The sequence below is a fragment of the Cololabis saira genome, chromosome 13 (genome assembly GCF_033807715.1).
Source record: "Cololabis saira isolate AMF1-May2022 chromosome 13, fColSai1.1, whole genome shotgun sequence".
In the NCBI taxonomy this organism is placed as follows: Eukaryota; Metazoa; Chordata; class Actinopteri; order Beloniformes; family Belonidae; genus Cololabis; species Cololabis saira.
Window position 1 is genome coordinate 9858888 of NC_084599.1, and position 24884 is coordinate 9883771.

Here is a 24884-nt window from a genome sequence, read left to right on the forward strand (position 1 = left end):
GTGACAGATACACCAATCCAGGCCCTAATTGGCAATCTAAAACTAATGAAGTCACTACAAGAAGGGATGGACCCAATAACTCTACACACACTGAATATCTGGTTTGATTATATCAGACAGCACAAATTAGAAAGAGATGTGAAATTGTTGAGCTGGTTTGCTTACGATGATGGCTTTAAACCGGGTGGAAATTACTTCAACTTCAGAGACTGGAGTAGGAAAGGGCTCACAGCAATGTGTAAATTAATGAAGAATGGACACATAATGAGCTTCCAGGAGCTGAAAATGGACTATGGCCTTGAAAATAGAGACCACTTCAGATTTCTACAGCTACGTGACTACTTTATAAAGGACATACAATCTGTAAAAAACCTAAATGGTGTACTCAATGTAATGATCAAGACATACAATGGAACCAAACTGAAAGCAGTTACAGTGTTGTACCAAAACTTAAGAGATTCAGAAGATTTCTCCACTCTGTACATTAAGGAGAAGTGGGAGAATGAACTGAAGACCAACATTACTGTAGAGGAGTGGCAGAGTATGTGTGAAATACAACACACAACTACAAATTCGAGAATATGGCGAGAATTCGGGTGGAAAAACCTAACCCGCTTTTTCATCACTCCCAAATTAAAAAGTAAACAAACACGTTCCCAGCACTCATGTTGGCGTTTATGTGGTGAAAGGGAAGCGAATAATACACACATTTTTTGGAGATGTCAGAAACTTAACCCATTTTGGGAAAACGTACACGATATAATTAAGAACATCCTGGGTTATGAAATACCTAAAGAATGTAGTGTTATGTACCTTGGGAACTTGAATCATTATGTCCTGGTCAAAGACAGATATTTAATAAAAATACTACTGGTCACGTGTAAAAAAACAATAACAAGAAGATGGTATAAGGTTGAACCACCAGCTGTGAATGAATGGGTAGAAATCATTAGAGAAGTCCATAACATGGAGAGAATGACATATAGACTTAGAATGAAGGAAAATGTCTCTTTGACTAAATGGGAGAAATGGACCCGATGGGACACAGTGGGGAATACTTGAAATCTGTCTTATTCATATATCTCTCTCTTGGATCTATTGTAATTTAATAATAGACACATGTAGCCTTAACTGTTGTAATTGTTTTGTTTGTTTGTTTGTTCTTTTGAACATTTTCAATAAAAATTAAAGTTAAAAAAAAAAATACGTACCATACCATATCACCTTTATTAATAGAGCACTTTAAGCTGCTATAGTGGACCAAAAGCCTTGTACAGGGAAGTAAATAAAAAGTAAAAAAAGTATAGCATAATAAAAATCCAGATCTTTCCTGCAGACACGCAGACTGGAACTTCAGTAATAGAAGTTTGGAGTTTGGTTGACGTTCTTGGATAAAATTTCTAGGATTTATCAGGCCTTTTCACGTGATTTCTCACTGCATGATTCCCAACGTTAAACCCTCATACAAAGCCACCTGATGCAGGAAGAATAAAGAAAGTTATCATGTTGGATTTGTGATGTATGATCATGTCGTTCATTAGCTGATAAATCACTACAACTGTGTGCTCAGTATCACGGTTTATATATATACTGTATATGTGTGTACGTATATATATATATATATATATATATATATATATATATATTAAAAAAAATTGCAACTGAATCTCATCAACCCGATATATTATTTTTTCTTCCCCTTTGTTGTGTTTGCCTGCGTCATCCACTTGTGTTTTGGATTCATTTTGGTTTCCTCTGGAATTCCTGCCTGTGCAGCTTTTTTGTTTAAATAAACGACTTCTCTGCACTCTTGACCATGCACATCTCTAGCATTTGGATCCACACCCCATAACATAAATATGAGAATTTGAAAACTGAAATGTACATTGCTGGTATTCATGCAGTCCTTCGCCAACAGAAAAACATGGCATCATGACTTTTCCAAAGTAAAACTGATTTTGGAAGATCCCCTTTCAACGGTATTTGAATGTGAGAAATGGTCATCGAATAAGATTAATATTATATTTCTAATTTATTCCCATGATCTGCCTTGATTTTGTGAAAATAATAGTGGCATTTTTGGAGAATACAAAAACATGTGTAAATTTCAGTTATAGCAGTTTACACATAAATTTTATCTCATATTAAATGAATGAGGATACAACCAACCAGTCATCTTCCCATCCCATACCACATGTAACAACGCTCTTTCTTAAGGTGGCGTTTGACAGTAATGGTCCTGTTTCCTTTCTTCCTGACAAAATCAAAGTAACAGGCATATTTTGAAGCAGTGCATGTGAGCATTTCCATCCAACATTATCTCCAATTATTTTCCTTTCGCTTGTAAGTGCTGTCTCATTTGCTGCCAGGCTCTATGTTTATGTCCCTCATATCCAATAGTTGTGCTTCAACAGCCTTTAATGTCCATTGCACTTGTTATGAAACTCCAGTACAGCATTGGCTTTTTACAAAGCACCCAAGCACATTTCAACATGAAGATTTCACAGGACTCTGCACTTCTGGTAAAATTTGAACGACTGTACAAACAAGCAGCCTTCTTTGTGTTGTTTTTTTTTTGTGTTGCTCCTCTGCGGAACAGCACATCTTGAACTTTAAAGAGTCATTCACCATCCTTCACCCTGAAGGTGTCAGATAGATCAGTAGCATCCATTGCTAAGAACCAGCTCCCCTCTGTAAGATGAATAAGATTGTGGATTTAAAATAAACCAAAAAACCCCACACATACATTGGGAAAATGTTGACATAATAGTTTATATCAGTGCTGCGGTCAGAGCCGGATTAAATAAATGGACTACACTAGGCAGACTTTGATTTTTGCGCCCCCCTCCATCGATGTTATTTATGAAATCCTAAACTTACCAAAGTTACTAATAAAACTTAATTCACATTTTACATAGCATGGTCATAGTCAAGTTGGTTCTTTGTATTCCAAAATAAGTCATGTGTTGTATATTAAACAGTCTATCAGACTATTTTTAGATTTTTATTATTTATACGTTATTACAACGCTCTATTAAATGCTATTAACAAAGACCAATAAAATTTGCAGTAAGACAAAGTGTGCTGTAGTATGTATGTCTGTATGTGTATATGTATGTATGTGTATCCGTTTGGGAGATTTGTGAGGCCCTGTGTGAAATGGCCAGGGGGGCCTTACACGTGAGCGTAGCGAGCGCGCGCGAAATGTTTGGGTTTTTCGGGTCGGATCGGGTGTCTATATGCGCAATTTTAACTCTCCAATTAGCAAAATACTGGATACCTTCCCCTGCCTCATCATCATCTCTTGCCTCGATGCGGGGCCCCATGGCTGCTTGAGACCTGGGCGAATCGGTGATTTTTGTAACAAATGTATCAAACGTGCCTTTCAGAGAGGCATTAAACTCTTCCATTTTCTTTATTTTTTTTCTTTTTTCCCCCCCTGATGGAAATTTCCTGAATCTGTCTCGTTCTCTCGACATTGTGTGACAGTTTGTTCCAACTCCACCCGTCTGGATCAGACTAGCTTGTGTCCGCGCTTGGTTGTATTGAACAACAGACACGCGTCATCATTGCACATATATTTATTGATATGCACAGACTAGTACACATTTAGGTCTGTAATGGAACGTGACTGTTGATATTTATAAGGGAAAAGACAAAAAAAAAAACAAACAAAAAAAAAACAAATTAGGGGGAAAAAAAAAAACGGCCCAAAGCGCCAGGCCCCGTGGGGCGCGAGGCCCCGTGCGGCCGCACGGGTCGCACATCCCTTGCGGCGGCCCTGTGCGTATGCGTATATATATATATATGTATGTATACTAAATATAGTAATAATACACATATATATATATATGCCTTAGGTTTTTACCGGCATGTTATCAACCATTAATATGTGTGCAGACAAAAAAAAAAAAAAAAAAAAAAAAAATCTTTTTTTTTTTTTTTGTCCCTCTGTTTGGGCCCCCCCTGTCAATCGGGCCCTAGGCACATGCCTAGTTTGCCTTTGCGTTAATCCGGCTCTGGCTGCGGTGGCTGATGTGCTGTGTATTTACACTGACATTTGTCATAAATGACAGAAATTCATGGTCTACGCCAGGGGCCGGCAACCCAAAATGTTTTGGAGTCATATTGGACCAAAAACACAAAAAACAAATATGTCTGGAGCCGCAAAAAATGAAAAGTCTTGTATAAGCCTTAGAATGAAGGCAGCACATGCTGCATGTATCTATATTAGTTATAACTGGGGGAAGATTGTTTTTTTTCATTATACACTTCGAGAAAAAAGTGGAAATGTCGAGAAAAAAGTCAAAATGTCAAGATTAATGCTGAAGTACAATCTTGAGAAAAAAGTCAAAATGTCGAGAAAAAAGTAGAAATGTTGAGAAAAAAGTCGAAATTTCGAGAAAAAAGTCGAAATGAGGAGAAAAAAGTCGAAATGTCGAGAAAAAAGTAAACATTTTGAGAAAAAAGTTGAAATGTTGAGAAAAAAGTCAAAATTTCGAGAAAAAAGTTGAAATATCGAGATTATAAAAGAAAAAGGGAAGAAAAAAAGAGAAAAAAAAGAAGAAAAAAAGAAAAAATAGAAAAAGAAGAAAAAAGGAAAAAAAGAAGAAAAAAGAAGTAAAAAAGGAAAAAAAGGTCAAACATTTTTGAAAAGCTCCAGGAGCCACTAGGGCGGCGCTAAAGAGCCGCATGCGGCTCTGGAGCCGCGGGTTGCCGACCCCTGGTCTACGCAATCTCAGATGGGTTTCCTTTTGTGTTAACTTTTCCAAACTAGTAATTCTCATGCAGTCATTACATAATCATCCTGATGGACTTGGACATGCTAACTGAGACCTTTTTTTTAAGTATTATACTGCCTTCGAGAAAACATGCTGGGATTTTCACTCCTGGAAAGATTTGGCAACTCCAGATTGGAGATTGGAGAATATAATTTTGTTTGGAAGTGACCTTATAACTCTCCCTGATAGATGGGCAGCAGCAATCATTATAAAGCAGTGGTCTTCATTCCAGGTCCTCAAGAGCCACTGTCCTGCATGTTTGAGATGTTTCCCTGCTTCAAAACACCCTGATACAGATGGCCGTGTCACCAACAGAAGTGTCCTTGATGACAAGTTGGTGATGATGACCACTATTATCAAGTGTGTTGATGCAGGAATATTGTTACATGACTTCCTAATTATACGTGGCATACATGTTTTTGGACTCTGGAAAAAAGGCAGGCAAGGCAAGTTTATTTGTATAGTACAATTCAACACAAGGTAATTCAAAGTGCTTTACATCAACATTAAAAGCGGCAAGCCTCAATTACACAGTAAATAACAAAGAAAATGAAATAACATGATAAGAAAAGAGGTAAAATAGTAAAAAGCACAAGTTGTTCAAAAGTAAGGGCAGTAGAGTACCGCAGGTAAGTATTTAATTTAACAGTAATGTTTTTATCCTGATTTAAAGGATCTACAGTTGGAGCAGACCTCAGGTCTACAGGAAGTTTGTTCCACCGGTGAGGAGCAGAATAACTGAACGCTGCCTCACCTTGCTTGGTTCTGGTTCTTGGGAACCACAACAAACCAGATCCAGATGAACCTCAGGGGTCTGGGAGCTTCATAGGAACTAACAGATCAACCATGTATTTTGGTCCAAGACCATTCAGGTCTTTGTAGACCAGCAGTAAGATTTTAAACTCTATCCTTTGACTCACTGGAAGCCAGTGTAGTGATTTCATGACCGGTGTTATATGGTCCTTTTTCTTGGTGTTTGTAAGGACTCCAGCGTTCTGGATCCTGATAGATTTCTTGTTAAGGCCTGTAAAGATGCAATTGCAATAATCCAACCTACTGAAAATGAATGCATGAATAAGTTTTTCCATGTCTTGTTTAGACAGAATCCCCTTAATTCTAGCAATGTTTTTTAGGTGGTAATAGGCAGATTTAGTGATAGTGACAGGAAAGGAAACCAAAAGCACAGGGACAACATACAAACCACACAGAAAGGCCCCAGATTTCTTGTTTTTTCTCACAACAAATAAGATCAAGCAACATGAAACTTCATGATATGGTCCCAAATACCTTGCATTACTTAGATCACACACTTTAAGGAACTGCTATGCTACTGTGATATAATCAAATGTTTTAATTGATCAAAAATGTCTTAGTCAACTGTCCATATTCATCCTCTATTGTAATACAGGAATTAAACTAAATTAGTTTACTATGAATATTCTGCTAACACAATGTAATTTTCTTAAGCTGTTCAATATTTTACTAAAACCTTATATTTGATGTCATTTCAGGAACAACAGGATCAGTTGTTACAAACCTGACTCAGGATCATTTATACATTAAGTTGATCTAAGGCTGTTGACCCATCATTAAGCATGTCAGTTTGTGTAAAATATATAATTTTTCCCAAAATTTACATTAAATGTAAAACATTTCAAGATATTGCTTTGAAATTTGAATCACTCGTTCAGAAATACCAACGTGGAGTACTCCCAGTGTGTGTGTGTGTGTGTGTGTGTGTGTGTGTGTGTGTGTGTGTCCATATGACTCAGTCAATCAATTCATTTTGTAAATGACTGATCAAAGAGTTTTGTACTTTATTAAAGCAGATTTAAATCTAATGTCATGTTACATTTTCAAAATATCAACAAAATTCCTCAAGTTGCAATTCACATACAGCCAAAATTGCTCCAATATTGTTTGGATTCACGTGTTTTGCATCGTAGTGAAATTTCTCACACACTGGGTGACATTAACTGTCCAAGTGTAATCGGGACTATATGGAAAACCCAGTTTCTGCACGGGTGCAGCCGGCAAATCAATTTCTGACTATTTAAAGTTGACTTGTTCAGTGTCCTGGCTACCGTCCAATTTGCTAGCAAAGCAAATACTTGATAACTGCAAGTTTATTTGGTCTGAATGTCTGTCTTTCTTTCTTTACTTTTTGTTTTTGACAAATAGTCATTAATTCCAGTCAAGACCCAAGTCCTTTGCAAAAACGTTTAAATAACTATTCCAGTCCAGCAAGGCAACATTGACTGACTTGATATATATATATATATATATATATATATATATATATATATATATATATATATATATATATATACAAATGTATATATATAGTATACACATAAATCTGTGTTTGGATCAGCCATCCTGTTTTTTCCACAGCAACCTACTCTCTGTCAATTCTATTCTATGACAGCTCAACTGTTTACAAAGTAGTACTACACCATCTGATGCCAATCTTCTTTGCCTTCATTCCGGCATGAAACTCACCCTGTTAGAGTTACACTTTCAAAACTTTCTGAGGCTTTGTGCCCTTACTGTTCAATGATCCCATTCTGCCAAGTCGCTAAGACATTCAGCTAACAGGCACAAGCAGCTTGTTCTGCCCTTCTGCCGTCTCATGCATTCATAATAGCCAGAAAAGAAATCTGCACGCTGGAAACAGTCCACGGGCATATCTCGCTCTTGTCAGGATTGCCAATGAAGTGAGCCTCAGGATCCAGGTGGAGCTGGAGAGCTTGATGTGTTGACGCTGGTGATGATGGCGGCGGGCTTCCAGTCTGGCTGGTAAAATTGAATATTAAGAGTTCGCGCCCAGTTTGAAAACACCGTCTTCTCTGTGATGAAGCGGTGGTGACTTCCACGTTGACTTCTCTCGTGGGAAAAGTACATTGAGCATTCATCTGGCCCTGAGGGCTCATAGTAATGATATGGCACAGTTGGATGAGAGGAGGATCTTGAAAGGATTACAAGTCAAAGTGTGAGGGAGATATGTGGTAACAATGCAGCGATGATAATGAGATGCAGGGGTGGAGGAGGGGAGAGAACACAATACGCAGCGGGAAATAGAAGAAGACAGGAAAAAAGAGAGATCAGTAGAATCTGAGGTAAAACAACTGTTCATTATCCACTTCGAATTCCTCTGATGCTCGGTCACATCCAGCTCAGAGGCGTCTGGTGTAACAAGAGTCACTTCAGTATGTCCTACATACATCTACATGTCCCATAGTTTAATATGATTATACAGCTTAACTTTGTGTTTTGAAGAATAGTGTTGTATCCTTTTTTTTTGTAGAGCTCTAATCAAAGTCTAAATGCAAAAAGCGGTCAATGCAGGTGATACAAGCTAGAATATCTGCACGCAGAAGCCTCATTACAGATGCACTGCAATAACTTTACAAAGTAGGACCACCCATGTTGTTAGCACACGGTGAGTGGGGATGCTTAATAAAAAACATCCCATTCAGTTTATGCACTATTTGTCCCACTTGTTCAAGAGGAAGTGACAAATTTCAATCTGTCCTGAAGAGAACGCATTTCCTGTGGTGTATTGTATACAACATTTAAAAGATCAAATTCCCTATGAAGGGGAGAACTGGTTTGAGAAAGTGTTCATCAATTCATAATATGTTATAAGTATGTATATGCATATGTCATTAGTTCATAATATTCTAATGTTAGGTTTCAAATCATCATAATCTCACTTCTCTGCTTCACAGGCGAGACTAGAGATTGGCTGTGTGCATCCTGGCAAGTTACATTATGCCAAACGAAAGCCGCCTGGGATTCAAATTGGGAAAAACGTTGCGCTCCAAAAAATATCAAGCTTCACTTCTTGTTTCTGAACAAAGCCTAGCCTTTGTAACATAAACAGAGCATTTTTTCGGTGTCTACAATCCTCAAAAAGACATTGCATAAGTTGTCACAGAAACTCTCATTTCTATTGCAAACCCATGTGCACATTCCCATCTGTTTTTCAGAGTTATGGATGTGCACGTAGAGGACTGTCTTGTGTCACTTTAGAAATACAGCAACTGCTGCACTGATTATTAATCGAACAATTTATTCTGGATTATCACTGCCGGTGTCCTTTACCATCTTTGCCTCATATCAGAATTTTGAAATGAAAGGCAGATTTTTTCTGAATGTACAACTAGTAAAAATAACCTCCCAAATAGTCAAAGTGCATCTCGTTCAAGAACAAGGTTGTGCTCACAATCTTACACAAACAAAATTAATTTCCTTCTAATAACTTTGATACAAACAGAAGACAAACCTGTTTGCAAAATGCAAGACTTTTAGTGTAGTTCATCAGTAATATGAATGCTTCTCAGGGTACTTTTGCAACAATTTCAAATACATTTGTAAAGTAAATCAATCCCTGAATTTAAAAACTTTGAGATTTTACCTGCAGAAATCAGGAGGCACCATGCCATACACGTTGACCCTGTCACACAGCTCCAGAGCTATCGCCATGGTGAACCAGCCGGTACTCAGCCAGGAGTTGGAGCTCTTCCTGGACATGACAAGAGATGATCATTATTTTTTAGGGGAGTGTGTTCCTAAATTTACATCAGTAGGGTAAATCCAATAGTTTTTTTTCCTATTAAATGCAGACAAATTTAGCACCTGAGACCATTGTTCTGTTTGCCAGACCAAGCAATACCTCTGCTTTAGAAAATAGTAAGACAGCATTTCTGCTTCTGAAATGAAAGACATTCTGAATGCTTATCTAAAATTAAGAAACTGAAACTGGCTCCTCTTTACATTGATGAAAAATCACATATTCCAAGTTTCAATGTCATGGTTTTGGTATTTAGTTCCTGATTGATTTTGAAACACAATGTCTTTGTGTTTCAATTAGGTCTTGACTTCCCTTGTTCCCATCTGCCCTGATCGTGTGCACTTATGTCTCATCAATAGGGATGGGCGGTATGGACTAAAAAATGTATCACGATAATTTCTGGCATTTATCCCGATAATGATAAAAATGACGATTAAAAAAAATACCAATTCAACTCCATCTGTTTAACTATAAATCTATCTCGCTCTCAGATCCGCCATGTTTGTTACACAAAAACCTCATCAACGGGAATTTATCCTTTTTTCTTTCTTTCTTTCTTTCTTTCTTTCTTTCCTCCTGCTCTCTCCTTCCTTCTTCCCTTTCTCTTTTCTTTCTTTCTTTCTGGCTCATTTCTTTCTTTCTTTCTGGCTGGCTTCCTTCCTTCCTTCCTTCCTTCCTTCCTTCCTTCCTTCCTTCCTTCCTTCCTTCCTTCCTTCCTTCCTTCCTTCCTTCCTTCCTTCCTTCCTTCCTTCCTTCCTTCCTTCCTTCCTTCCTTCCTTCCTTCCTTCCTTCCTTCCTTCCTTCCTTCCTTCCTTCCTTCCTTCCTTCCTTCCTTCCTTCCTTCCTTCCTTCCTTCCTTCCTTCCTTCCTTCCTTCCTTCCTTCCTTCCTTCCTTCCTTCCTTCCTTCCTTCCTTCCTTCCTTCCTTCCTTCCTTCCTTCCTTCCTTCCTTCCTTCTTCCTTCCTTCCTTCCTTCCTTCCTTCCTTCCTTCCTTCCTTCCTTCCTTCCTTCCTTCCTTCCTTCCTTCCTTCCTTCCTTCCTTCCTTCCTTCCTTCCTTCCTTCCTTCCTTCCTTCCTTCCTTCCTTCCTTCCTTCCTTCCTTCCTTCCTTCCTTCCTTCCTTCCTTCCTTCCTTCCTTCCTTCCTTCCTTCCTTCCTTCCTTCCTTCCTTCCTTCCTTCCTTCCTTCCTTCCTTCCTTCCTTCCTTCCTTCCTTCCTTCCTTCCTTCCTTCCTTCCTTCCTTCCTTCCTTCCTTCCTTCCTTCCTTCCTTCCTTCCTTCCTTCCTTCCTTCCTTCCTTCCTTCCTTCCTTCCTTCCTTCCTTCCTTCCTTCCTTCCTTCCTTCCTTCCTTCCTTCCTTCCTTCCTTCCTTCCTTCCTTCCTTCCTGAACTATAAATCAGCTTTAAACAAGAACGTCATCAACAGGAATTTATCGTTTTTACCGTGAGATGACAAATTCTTATCGTGGGGATTTTTTTGGACCGTTTATCGTGAACGGTAAAATATCACCCATTCCTACTCATCAAGCTTTCTGTGTTTATCTTGTCTTGTCTTTCTCTTGCTCCCTGCTGGTCCGTACTGTTTCCACCCTCCTAGTGTCCTGTCAGGTTTTTGGTACCTTCTTGGTTTTTTTTTTTATTAACCTTACCCTGCAGTGCTTTTAGTTTGTGTGATACAATAAATCACCCCTTTTGGAACTCCTGCCCCCTTGGTCTCCGGCATTTGGGTCCTACACTCAACCACCCCATGACACTCAACTTTCTCACTGAGACAAGTCATTCTGTGAATATTTACCTATCAATACCTGTTTCCTTCTTAAATAATTCATCAAACTTCAGCATCTTAATCCTGGAAATGATGTAGACTTTGAGTGTGGGTATCTGCTGGTTCAACAGCCTGAGATTGTTGTAAACATGGCCTCGTCCATCCCGTCTCATGGAGTTACTTGGTCCCCAGAAGATGAACACTGTGTCGTGGCTCACATTGAGCAGCTCCTGTCTTTTCCGCAGAAATCTTTGAAGGCTGGAGTGAGCTACAACGCGCAGGCTTGTGCGCCATCCAACGTCCTGTTGATACCCGGCACTAGGAGCGTCGTTCATACGGATGATACATTCCGAATGGTCGATTTCTTTACCCCTCTTTTTTCCAGTCAGCTGGCCAGAGCTGGTCACCAGTGCACATGTCCTACAGTGCATTTTTAGAGGCTGGTGGGAGAAAAAAAACATTGTCATTTCAGTCTGTTAGGATTTAGATTTTAACACAGGACAGAAAGTTACAGGTAAAAGTTACCAACAATTCCTCATGGCTTCAGACACTGGACACTGGAATTTCAGTGCTGCTTTTGATACCGTTTATCACAACATTCTACCACAAACTCTTGAACATGTTACTGGATGTTACTGATATTAAAGAAAGCACAATAAGGTGGTTTTAGTCATAGAGTATTTATGTGATAGAGACCAGCTTGTTTATGTGAGCAAGAAGTCTTCCTCACACATCAGAGGTAGTCATGGTGGTCCACAGGGTTCTGTGCTTAGACTTGTACTTTTTATCTTATATATGTTAACAACTTACTAAGCAACATGGTAGATTATATTCAGCTATACTTATCCAAAAAGCTGAGATGAGATCAGTTAATTGAACTAATGACCTTGTCTAAAGCTACTTTCACATAGAACGCGGCAACACCACCGGGGTGGCGCAGACTCGCACAGAGTCGGCGCAGGTGGGAGCAGAGTCGGCGGCTAGTGGGCGCAAACTCGGCGCAGAACAGCGCGCATATTCGTTGCAAGTTGCTTGGCGACCGAAAAAAGGTTTTTCCAGTCTGGCGCTGTTTTCCCATTCATTGTGTATGTGCTGCTGCTGCGCAAGGGCGCAGGGCTTTGCACCGAGGTCGGCGGCGCGCAACAGGGCGCACGCCGCCGGGTTGCCGCCGCAGCAAGAGCGCAAGACGGCCCAAGCTGCCGCTGCGAATTGAAATCTTCTTAATTTCACCGTGCGCCCTGTGACGGCATCTCAGCGGTGTCCAATAGGAGAGAAGGTGCTGGAGGGAGAAAAAAAACTTGCAACTTGTAGATCAGAGTCGATCAAGATGGAAGAAAGAATGATCTTGGCTGTGAGTCTGTGTGAGGACCTGTGGGATGAGACTGCAGGACTATCGGGACATCAATAAAAAGGGACAAAAGTGGAGAGAAATCTCCCAGAATTTGGACATACCTGGTGTGTTTAAAAGTGGTAGAAATGTGATATTCTTTTGCTCTTTTAACAATAAAATGTTAATTTAAAATAAAATATAGCAATTCCATGCCTCATATCAGGATCAATTGAATCATTTATCAATATATGGTTATAAAACTTTTTTTCGGTCGCCAAGCAACTTGCAACAAACATGGACGCAATGCGCGCAGGCTCTGCTCCGTCTCTGCGCCGAGTCTGCGCCCATCCCGGCAGTGTGCGCGGCGCAAACCGCGTTCTAGGTGAAAGCCGCTTTGCGCCTTGCTGCCGCGGCAACCTGGCGGCAACCCGGCGGCGTGCGTGCACTTGCGCCCTATGCCGCCGCGCAAACTCTGCGGTGTGCGCTCTGTTGTGCGCTCGCAGACCTCGGCGGCAGACCCTGCGCCCTTGCGCGGAGGCAGCACATACACAATGAATGGGAAAGCCGGCGGCGGCTGCCGCTGTGCGCCCTCTATGTGAAAGTAGCTTTAAAGACATACCGACCTTGATGACTTCTAATTTCCTGCTACAAAACTCGGTTAAAACTGAGGTTGTTGTCTTTGTATAGAATTCAATTTCAATTAAAAATGTAATTAAAGATATTCCCAATTTTGTCTTTGACAGATTCTAAATAATAATTTTTGTATCATTTTAAATACATCACGTAATTTAAAAATGTTTTTGTTTTAACTTTTTATATTCTTTTTATTGTGTAAAACCCCTTTTTTGTTATTTATTATGAGATTTGTATACAGAGAAATTCAGAATGAAATTCATGTATCACACATGATGTATCCACCATTAAAAGGGTTAAAGTTAAATCACTGTATATATTTTAATGAATAAATTTAATTTAACACATAATTAAATTCATCATATTCTTTCCTAATTATGGTCAATTTATCAACAAAAATACACAACTCACACAGGATTCAATGTAATCAATATTGTTTTCACCAAAAACTGCAAATGCAGAATATCAAAAAAGAAAACAAATCGAATATGCCCTTCACGTGGATATTATCTTAGGTGACACCAGAGCAGAGCATCCTTGGGTTGAGTACATTTTTCTCTACTGATGTCATTAAGTCAAATTCTGGATCTTATATTCACTCAAAACAAGGCATAGATACATGAATTATGGCTTCAGAAGGAAAATGCTCTTCTTTAAAAAATCTAGTGCACTCACAGGATGGTGGATTCATTTAGGCGAGCTCTGTCAGTTTAGCTTGATTGTGTTGTACATTAGGCGCTATGTGTTGGTTTGGGGTATATCTTTTAGGTACTAATGCAGATGTGCACAACTACGTTTTTTAGAACTGACCTGACAAACACCCACAGATACTTTCACATGAATGATTCCCAAACTTAACAGAGAAATACATCAGCATTCTGAACTGTGCTCTGAGCGCCACACTCCATCAGATTCTGAGGTAGGGGATGTGTGTGTATGTGTGTTTGTGTCATACAGGTTATATTGCTAGAACCACAGGGAATGCTGCCTACACTGCTCCATTTACAATAAACTCACACTATCTTTGTGACCTTATTGCCAAATGTATGTGTGTGATTGTGTCAACCATAATCAATTTGGAATAAAACAACGAAGAATTGATTAAACTTTGATAGAAGACACTTCACAAAAAAAACATAACATTTATTATTTGGAATTACAGCCACTTTAATTAACAAAGCACCTACACTTTCAGGGATTCAAAAAGATTTGGCCAATCAACTGAAAACATGTCAATAGTCCAGGCACTGTCTATTTCCTCATTACTTCAAGACGAATTAAGCTGATAAAAGGTTTGGAGTTGGCATTTGGTGCCTATGAAGTCCAAGGACATCTCAAGACAAATAAATAGGTTTAATGTTTTGATCCAAAACACAAGACTTCTTGAAGGCAATGGCATTACATATCCTTGAATGGCTGTGTCAATTAGTTGGCTTCAAACTGATAGAGCAAGCTTTTCACTTTCTGAAGACAAAATTAAAAAGTAGAGGGGGCTTCCAAACAAGTGAAGGTTTGGTAAAGTAGGAACAGAGAGGAAACACATAATTAAGTGATGTCCATGGCCAGTCATTAACCTAGTATTACAAAATATGGTTATAGTCACAGCTGTGTCCGTCCATCCGTTATCTATACCTGCCTATTCCCATGCAGGGATCTGCTAGATCAGGGGTCGGCAACCCAACATGTTGAAAGAGCCATATTGGACCAAAAACACAAAAAACAAATATGTCTGGAGCCGCAAAAAATTAAAAGTGTGGTATAAGCCTTAGAATGAAGACAACACATGCTGCATGTTTCTATATTAGTTATAACTGCGTCCTTGGCTGCAAATGTAGCTGCTAATGTCTTTCCACATGACTCTTTTTGTAACGCAAATCTATGGAAGAGTATTAGGGCCAGGCAGGAGAAAAATAAAAATAATATTTTAGAGGAGGAAGATTTTTTTTTCATTATGCACTTCGAGAAAAAAGTCGAAATTTCGAGAAAAAAATTCGAAATGTTGAGAAAAAAAGTCGAAATGTCGAGAAAAAAGTCGAAATGTCAAGATTAAAAAGGAAAGGAAATAGGAAGAAAAAAAGAGAAAAAAGGAAAAAAAGAAGAAAAAAGGAAAAAAAGAAGAAAAAAGTAAGAAGAAAAAAAGAGAAAAAAGGATGTTTCCTTTTTTTCTCTTTTTTTCTTCTTACTTTAAAAGGGGAAAAGAAGAAAAAAAGGAAAAAAAGAAGAAAAAAAAGGGAAAAAAAAGGTCAAACATTTTTGAAAAAGCTCCAGGGAGCCACTAGGGCAGCGCTAAAGAGACACATGCGGCTCTGGAGCCGCGGGTTGCCGACCCCTGTGCTAGAGCCTATCCCAGCTGTTTTCATGCCAAAAGTGCAAACCCTGGCTAGATCACCTGACCAGCAAAAACACAAATAACAACACACACACTCACTCCAATGGGCAATTTAGAGGGACTATGTCACGTTGTCTACGTACGTTTTGGGCCTTGAAAAAGAGAATATTGTTTCAAATGACTCTAATTTCCAATTAGTTGTTACACGTCTTAGGTTAAAGTTGAAAGTAAAATCGTGATAAATCCATTTTGAAATCCATTTTGATAATGTTTTAAGGGCAAAATCATAAAAGTAAGTTTAGGAGTTAGGGTTAGTGTCCATCCAAATACTTCTGTGCCTAATAGTTAAAGCAGCACAACGTAACTTTCAGCTTTTGTTGAGTTTGGCGGCTCCTTTGGACAAAAGCGGTAGTGCTTTACCAGTATTGTGGAAGGGTTCCTACCATGCACCTCAAAGTTACATAGTGCCAGTGAAGGTGATACAGACCCCTCAGTCCATGACAGAGGTGTCATTAAAACTGTTGTAAGTTGATGTACTATCACAATGACTCTGGAAATATTATATTAAGGTGGAAAAGTTATATAGTGCTTCTTTAAATTATGTTTTTGTAGGTATGAATCTGTTAGAATAGTGCCAAGATCCAAGACCATTTATAATTCCTTCCACACTAACGCAAACATGCAAATACAATCTCCATGCACCAAGGAACTCTAATTTCCATTTTCCAACACATTTCCCAAAATAAACCATTTTCTGTCCTCCCTCTATAACAGGTAGGAAGGAGCAAATCATACGCTCCACTGCACAAACACAGTCTCCCTGCCTTAGCAGGGAAAAGTCACAATCCTTTTCGTTATTTCCAGAGTAAATTTCCTCTAAGCACTGCCCAAGCAATTACTGCTAAGCAAACATTGAATTAGTTCGATAGTTAGGGAGAGTGTTAAACAAATAAAATGCAACGGGAGGTTGTATGATTGAAGTTGTAGTTAAAAGTGCCTGTGGAATACTAACAGTATCCTTGACAGTGATGCCACAGCTTCAGCCCATCAAGCCTCACACAGCTTGATGTTGCTGGCAAACAGGCACAAATAGACACTGTATCAAAGTGAGAAGGGCTTTTAAAATCCGATTGAGAATAATTTATAAGCCAGGAGATTGAAGATGCCGCCTGCAGACTTTGGAATGAATAAATAATGAATGTAAAGTATTGCATGTTACAAGTAGCTTTCACTCACAATCAGCCTTGACTTAAAATGGCCGTCCTTTCATTTGTGAACCAACAGTGTTTGGAAACTGGCTGACTGCTACTATCTACATACCATGCTGACAAAGGGCTGTTTATCCTTATGAATCATGCATTACAGCATAAACTATGGACTTTATGGAATTGCCAAGATATAAAACCACAACAGTTTCAACAGGGCTATTTGGGGAATTTAGATCTGAGTCCAGCTTGATTTCAGAAGCACCTCCTCTGATTCCTGTTCCCATCGGTTACAGCTCTCACACTTACCTCAGACACATTGGCATATTATGCACAGTTCTGCAAATCCCAGAAGCAGCCCTTGACCATGACAGCATTAAGTACAAACCCCATCTGTCGGCCTCTAAAATCATACAAAAGCTTCCTTTGTGCCACCAATCTTCTAGTCTCATGCTCAAACAGCCACACAATGTAAAAGCACAGTTTGCCAGAGATGAGGTGTAGTCATTTTCCTCAAACCCACACTGAACTTGATCTATTTCTTTTCATAATTGGTTTTTGGTGCCAAACTTCCTGATGGTACTGAACTGGAAAATGAGAGTTTCTTCAATCTGTAGAGGCCAAAATGATTAGTTCACAGTGGTAGAGAATTGTTTAGACATTGATCATTATCAGAGTCATTCTCTAAAGTGGATAAGATGAGGCTAATAGCTCAGCTGAGAGCAGACTGAGTATACTGAGCCGTACCTGTTCTGTGCTGCAAGAGCTTCAGGTTTGGTGTTTTCTTTACCCATGGACCAATTAATTACACCAAAACCCTCCTGTCTTTTTCTACAGAATCTCATTAAGCGTCTGCCAATCAGACTATTCTAATCAAAATTGCTCTGGTCTAAATTTAAAGTGAAACAATCAAAGTGTGCGCCTGTCTTCTACCTCTTAATCCATCAACTTGAGACAGTAAGAGAGGGCAGTGAAGCACACTTATGAATTCTGATCGGTTCAAATGAACCTCATATGTGCTCTGTTTTAGCTATAATGTATAAACAAGGAAGCACGTGTCTTTTTTAGCGTACTGACAACAGAATAGACAGTAAATTGGGCTATAATGGCTCTTTGAGCATGACAGCTCATTCTTTACTTAGAGTGGAATTAAAATGTGCATATCATGGCTTCACTTTTTCTTTTTTTTGTCCTCCAATAACTGTGCTGCACACTTTAAGACAGCTTTGATATCAACTTTAGCATAAAGAAGTTTTCGACTTTGTAATGACACACATTTCTTCAAGGGCACCGCACTAACTGTCGGAGCACAGAGCTCATAATAAGCAGACGCATCATAAAGCAGCACGTTCACATCTGTGCTCCCACGCAGTCTTTGGTGAGAGCACAAAGGCCAGTGTCGGCTGATTCTGCTGACAGCTATTCAAAGGTCAACACCTCTTTAACTAGAATTGAAAAAAGATGCAAGAGCAAAGGAAAAGGCTGTAGCCAGAGTGCATGAAGGTATTCAGACTCAACTGTTTGTGTGCTTGGGCACATTTGCTTGAAAGACTATTCAACTCTGCAGCTATTATGGCTCATCAAAGAGAGAGCATATGTACATAGTAGAGGTGAACATCTCACAAAAACCTGCAGACATTACAGAAGGCACGGAAAGACAGTCAATATCAAATTGACCTACTTAAATAGGTGCCATGAAATGAAAATATTGCAGGAAAAATGTCAAGCTTTAGCACTCAACCAAGGGAAATGGGATTCTCTGTGTTTACTATGTGTTCAGTGTTTGCTCCCTCTAGGAGGATAAATTGATGGGCAAAGTTACTACTGAACATGGACTCATAATCTGATACAGGCCATAAACAGGGTCCAGCAGACACACTGGACAGAGCTCTCTGCAGATTTTCAAGCATTTCTGGGGCTAATGAGGGCATGAATTTTTAATTTTGTGCCTGGAAATTTGCATATCTGTATGAGCGTTTCACTATGCATGTCTGCGCCATTGTGTCAAAGCCAAGATCTCCTCCAGCAGCAGAAGACTTTTGATGACAATGACAACAACCGTTAAGATGAATGCACCCATGCCACAAATATTACAGCAGGTCTTATCTAGTCAGTCATTCGCTGGTTCTGTTTGCTGGTTTGAGGGCGCAGCAGCAGTGGCAGCAGAGGTAGGAAGCAATGTCAATCCATAGCCCTCGTCCCAATTATGATATCTATTCTCCTATTCTCAATGATTATCAAGAAGTGAAAGATAAATTGTAAACAGTTGTTTTCCCCTCCTAAACCTCTCGAGTCCTACTTCAGTAATGTTACATGCAGCAGTAACGCCGTGCCTTTTCTGCCAAAGTGGTTCCAGTGCAGATTCAGAACCAGCTCCTTATTTTTAACAGTCAACTGCGAAGAAAACATCAGTTCACAGCCGGAAAAGCTGGCTGCTAGGCTTCTCATGGAGCCCCTTTAACTCTGCTGGACTAGAACCATCAGGGGCTGCGGGGGGCCGAATTATCATGACAAACCAAAACATTTTGACCCTCATTGTTAGATTATGTTTGTGAAGTTAGTAGAGAATAAAATGAATAAAAAGGAAATCGACAAAGCATGTCCATTTTAGTTTTTTAGTTCTAGCTCTTTTTCACTTCCACTGATCTTTAAAGGAGCATGAGGCTCCTTTTAAGAAATGAGACTCTCTAGCGCCACCCTTCACCACGACGGCCGTTGGGGGTACTGCAGCCAACAGTGAAGCCGGCACGGGAGAACGGGGAGAACGTGCATGCAGCGTCATGTGACGTCACATCCGCAGGACAGCACGGGAAATTCCGGTCACAATTGCAGCACATTTTGCAGCACACAGCCTGTTCAAGGCAACGGAGAGATACACTAGAGGATCATTCTTTTTGGTTTGGAATGCTTCATCTGACCTTATTACTAAAAAACTTAAAACATATATGAATTTTTTTCATAAATCCTGCCTCAAGCTCCTTTAAGGTAAGTCCAGACATTTACTATTGTATGCACAGTTAAAGACAAGTTTAACAGCATTATGAATCCCACAAGAGCTCACATATACACTCACCGGCCACTTTATTAGGAACACCTGTCCAACTGCTCGTTAACGAAAATTTCTAATCAGCCAATCACATGGCAGCAACTCAATGCATTCAGGCCAGCCCCCGGGTCTGGCAGTCAGAAGGCGCGCCGATTTTTTCCAGTGGCCAGCCGCGGTACTGCAACAGAAAATCCCATGCGGCCCAGAAAGCTTTTTTCCCATAGAGCGCAATAGTAAAAGAGAAGCCTCTAAAACTGTTCACAGGACACCTCCAGCTGTAATCACCGGCAATTACTAATCTTTGTATTCTATATTTTTAAGTCATGGACTTTATATCCGTCAAAGATGTTTTATAACGGCCAGAAAAGTCAAAGAAAAGTCTCTTTCTGGGCGTGACGTCACGGATGACGTCACAGCCGTGTCCGTGCATTCCACGGATGGATTATATTAATATATATTATGTAATTATATTATATTAATACATTAATATTATATGTAATGCTATACATGTAATAATATACATTAATTTATGTATTATATTAATACATATTATATTAATATTCGCGGCATTCCCCCGGGGCATGATGGGAGGCCCCAGAGCATCATGGGAGGTGACTCAACTGCGCATGCTCTATGGGCCGCTGTATGCGGAAGTAAACCCGGAAGTCAGAGATTTTTTCGGCTTATGCGCTGGCTGAGCAGAATGCATTGAAATGAATGGGCGGCCATTTTTAGTTTCCAATCCAGTTTCTATAATACATCCATGATTCAGGCATGTAGACATAGTCAAGACGATCCGCTGCAGTTCAAACCAGCATCAGAACGGAGAAGAAAGGTGATTTAAGTGACTTTGAACGTGGCATGGTTGTTGGTGGGAGAGGAGAATGACCAGACTGCTCCGAGTTGACAGAAAGGCAAGAGTAACTCAAATAACCACTCGTTACAACTGAGGTATGCGGAAAAAGCATCTCTGAATGGGCAACACATCAACCTTGAGGCGGATGGGCTACAGCAGCAGAAGACCACACCGGGTGCCACTCCTGTCAGTTAAGATCAGGAAACTGAGGCTATAGTTTGCACAGGTTCACCAAAATGGACAACAGAAGATTGAAAAACGTTGCCTGGTCTGATGAGTCTCGATTTCTGCTGCAACATTTGGATGGTAGGGTCACAATTTGTCGTCAACAACATGAAAGCATGGATCCATCCTGCCTTGTATCAACGGTTCAGGCTGGTGGTGGTGGTGTAATGGTGTGGAGGATATTTTCCTATTTTCCTGGCACACTATCGGCCCATTAGTACCAACTGAGCGTCTTGTCAACGCCACAGCCTACCTGAGTGTTGTTGCTGACCATGTCCATCCCTTTATGACCACAGTGTAACCATCTTCTGATAGCTACTTCCAGCAGAATAACTTGCCATGTCATAAAGCGTGAATCATCTCAGACCGGTTTCTTGAACATGACCATGAGTTCACGACTCAAATGGCTTCCACAGTCACCAGATCTCAACCCAATACAGCACCTTTGGGATGTGGTGGAACGGGAGATTCGCATCATGCATGTGCAGCCGACAAATCTGTAGCAACTGCGTGATGCTATCATGTCAATATGGACCAAACTCTCTGAGGAATGTTTCCAAGACCTTGTTGAATCTATGCCATGAAGGATTAAGGCAGTTCTGAAGGCAAAAGGTACGGTGGCCGAGACCCGCCATTGCTGAAAATAAAAGTAACGCTGCAAACAGAAACAAACGCCGCTGCAAATAAAATAAACGCTTAGCAAATAAAATAAACGCTGCAAACAAAAAGAAACGCAGCTGCAAATAAAAGAAACGCTGCAAATATAAAGAAACCCAGCAGTAAATAAAATAAAAAAACGCCGGAAATAAAAAAGCCACAACAGAAGTGAATTACCGGGGACTATTTTTGCCGATGCACCGGTGTTGCACATTAAAAATTACACGTAGCGATGTTGAAAACTAACCTTTTCACTTATTTTCTCGTTCGTTGTTCTTCTTATTCCTCGCTCTTCTTATTTCTTCCTTTTCACTTACGTCCTCTTCGTCTTCTTCTTCTCCTCTCACGTAAAAAACACCGGTGCATCAGCAAAAATAGTCCCAGGTAATTCCCTTCCGTTGTGGCTTTTTTATTTGCGTCGGTTTTTTTTTATTTGCAGCGGCGTTTCTTTATATTTGCAGCGTTTCTTTTATTTGCAGCGGCGTTTCTTTTTATTTTCAGTGTTTATTTTATTTGCAAAGCGTTTATTTTATTTGCAGCGGCGTTTCTTTTTATTTGCAGCGTTTCTTTAATTTTCCGCAATGGCGGGTCTCGGCCACCGTAAGAAGGGGTCCAACCTTGTACTAGCTTGGTTCAAGTAATTGTAAAGTGAAACATAGTACTTAATGTCCTTTTATTTAACACAGCATTCTTTCATCAAGGTCTTGAATGCAACAGGGCAAAATGCTTATAAATACAGAGAGTTGTTAAGTTAAAAGAAAAATGTGAGTAAATGAGCAAAGAGAAATAAAAGCATAAAAGCAACTGGTTCAACAACGAGGGAGCTGCACGCTACGATTGAGAAGTTAACATTTTATCTATGGTATATGGCATGCAGAAAATATATTGATGATAATTATGATTCATCTGCAGGAAAACCCTGATATATGAAGAGAGGGGATTTATTTTAGGACTGCTGTGCTTTAGCCCGTTGGTGGAAATGTGAATAGCCATTTTAAAGATCTAGTCCGGTTGTCCCAATAAAGCTAGGACCTTCTGAAAATCAATATTGGGAGAGAAATTGTTCTGTGTAGACAAAAATGTAACTTATTTATACTGGTGGGAGTGCTCTCTCCCAGGATGAAAATGAGTCCATTCATGGTGTAGTGGGTCACCAAATAACTCACTCTGAGCTTTACTGGAAAAAGTGGGAGGAGTGCTAAAGAATCGACAACAATAAAAATGCTATTCTCTTACTAACTTTGTGAAACTTTAACTTGTCTGCAGATACTGCAAATGAGTTTCTTGTAGTTTTTGCAGCATTTTCTTGTCAGGATCCCTGGCTTTCAGTCGCCTCCTCCAAAACACAATAACTCACTTCTTTACTCTTGGCAGTGCGCCGTTTTCCTGGATTAATGAAAGCTGCGTCCTCCTCTGTGCAGGTATTAAACACACTGACAAAAACATAACTCTTCATCCTGAGCACTGCCATGGCTTTTCTGGAGCGCATAAATGAGTGTTTCTTAAATGATGCATGATGCTGAGGCTTTGCCCCAATCTGTGCCGCCTTTGATTCCTTTAGAAACTAAAACCACTGAGTTAATTACGGTATATCAAAAGATGGCCTAAAAAAATGTGAGATGTTTCTGTGTTTCAAAGACCCAGCTGCAACAAGCTTATGACCCCTGAATTAGTCAGATGGACTGCATATATTTACCTTACGATCCATGACACTTGCATACCCCTCCAGGTTTGATGTTGGGAGTGTGTTTGGTTTTTTTGTGGCTATAACAGATGCATTCAGATGGTGGGAAGACGACGACGATGATGACGGGGATGGGGAAGGTGAGTTACCAGAGCTGCTGTTGTACACCATAAAGCTGGTAACCATGGTAACAACGATGATGCCACCAACCCCTTGGCACTAAAGAGACACAAAGTACTTTCATTTGAAAGTTGCAAAGCAGTATTAGCTCTATCATTATTACAACTCAGGTAGTATACTGATGCAATTTGAAAGATCTAAAAGCAAAAGCATCACAATAACAGCAGCTGCCTCACACAAATGAAATATCATGTGGCATCAAATGTGCTCAACGTGCTCTGTTTAACCATTAAAAAAAAACACTGCAAAAATAGCAATTTAAAACTGCCATAATTGCAGGCACACATGCACAGTGGCGTCAATTCAGTGGAAGCTAAGGTATGGCAAGGTTACGAGTCACAGAACTTAACTAGAGTATCAATCAACACGTCCAGCAAATACTCATCACAGAAGTCTATGTAGCTTATCTGTGTGGTCAAGAAAATTGGAACTTTTTCAAATGCAGTCTCACTCACTGCAAAAACTCAAAATCTTACCAGGAATATTTGTCTTATTTCTAGTTAAAATGTCTCATTTTTAGTCAAAAAATCTCATTACACTTAAAACAAGAGTCATTACCAGAAAAATAACTTGTTATTTGACCATTTTCACCTGTTTCAAGTACATTTTCACTTGAAATAAGTAGAAAAATCTGCCAGTGGGACAAGATTTATCTTCTCATTACAAGCAAAAAAATCTTGTTCCACTGGCAGATTTTTCCACTTATTTTAAGTGAAAATCTACTTGAAACAGGTGAAAATGGTTGTTTTTGAGTCTTGTCTTAAATGTAATGAGATTTAAAAAAAAAGAGACTAAAAATTAGACATTTTAACTAGAAATAAGACAAATATTCTTGTTAAGATTTTGAGTTTTTGCAGTGTATAATAACTAGTGAAATCGATCATGTTGTTCTTATTAGCATTTGTAGTTATTCCATAAATGTATTTAAAAAAACAAACATTTACATTTAACCCTTGAAGCAAATACCCAATTGCCATACCCAATTGACGCCCCTGCACATGCAGCCAGGCCCTAAAACTTTACCTTGATGAGCTCTGATAGGTTCATCCTTTATAAATGCGATAAAGCAAAGAGCAATTAAGTCACAGTGGATGACAGCTCAGTCTGCAACTCATTTTTGAACCGCAAAAACAAACACGTATACAAAGGTCTGCTTAATGGGACAGTTTCGCCATCAGCTCTAATTCTCATTTACCATTCTGGTCTTCATCTTCATTTCCCCTCGCTTCCACGCGCAGAGCGAGTCTTCATCCTGTCCGTAGCGACTGTCGGGACTCCAGTCCTGAGCATGAAGGACTTGGTGCGAGCGGCAGCATCAAGTCTGCGTTAAATCGACGCAGAACCTACGGCGTACGGTACGCCGTAGATTCTGCGTAGGGTAGGGTACCCCTAGGCGTAGGCTCTGCGTTGGTGTAACGCGGAACCATGAATCAGCCTTCACCGGGAGCAGCGCGCATCACAGAGCACGACGCTCCACTACACTTTCACCATGCTTCCCCTCCTTCATCCCTGCTCCTCATGGTCCTAGAGCCCGCCCCGTCCAGTCTCCAAGAGAGGCAGGGTTCTCCGGGAAACGCTTTCATCAGGATGTTTGGACAGTGTTGCATAATTAAACGTTG

General features: G+C 39.9%; 1 protein-coding gene across 2 annotated transcripts; it reads right to left on the reverse strand.

The window, feature by feature from the left end:
• Positions 1 to 7126: 7126 nt before the first annotated feature.
• Positions 7127 to 24663, reverse strand: st6galnac5b (ST6 (alpha-N-acetyl-neuraminyl-2,3-beta-galactosyl-1,3)-N-acetylgalactosaminide alpha-2,6-sialyltransferase 5b). Of its 2 annotated transcripts, none has more exons than XM_061737017.1 (5): positions 24461 to 24663; positions 23098 to 23304; positions 11151 to 11560; positions 9202 to 9309; positions 7127 to 7749 (listed from the first exon to the last, which is right to left on the reverse strand). In XM_061737017.1, exons 1-5 carry the CDS (start codon positions 24479 to 24481, stop codon positions 7506 to 7508), a joined length of 990 nt encoding a protein of 329 aa, XP_061593001.1. In that variant the 5' UTR covers positions 24482 to 24663; the 3' UTR covers positions 7127 to 7505. The 2 variants fall into 2 exon arrangements, with proteins under 2 accessions (XP_061593001.1, XP_061593002.1); XM_061737018.1 differs by having other exon boundaries at positions 23098 to 23322; positions 24461 to 24491.
• Positions 24664 to 24884: the final 221 nt, after the last annotated feature.

What these genes read in the sequence shown, in the direction of transcription:
- st6galnac5b (XM_061737017.1), bottom strand. Translation starts at nt 24,481, where the DNA reads ATGAAGATGAAGACCAGAATG. An exon ending in TGAAGATGAAGACCAGAATG is followed by an intron (nt 23,305 to 24,460) that starts GTAAATGAGAAT and finishes GTGTCTCTTTAG; the next exon opens with TGCCAAGGGGTTGGTGGCAT. An exon ending in AAGGAAACAGGTATTGATAG is followed by an intron (nt 9,310 to 11,150) that starts GTAAATATTCAC and finishes TGTCATGTCCAG; the next exon opens with GAAGAGCTCCAACTCCTGGC.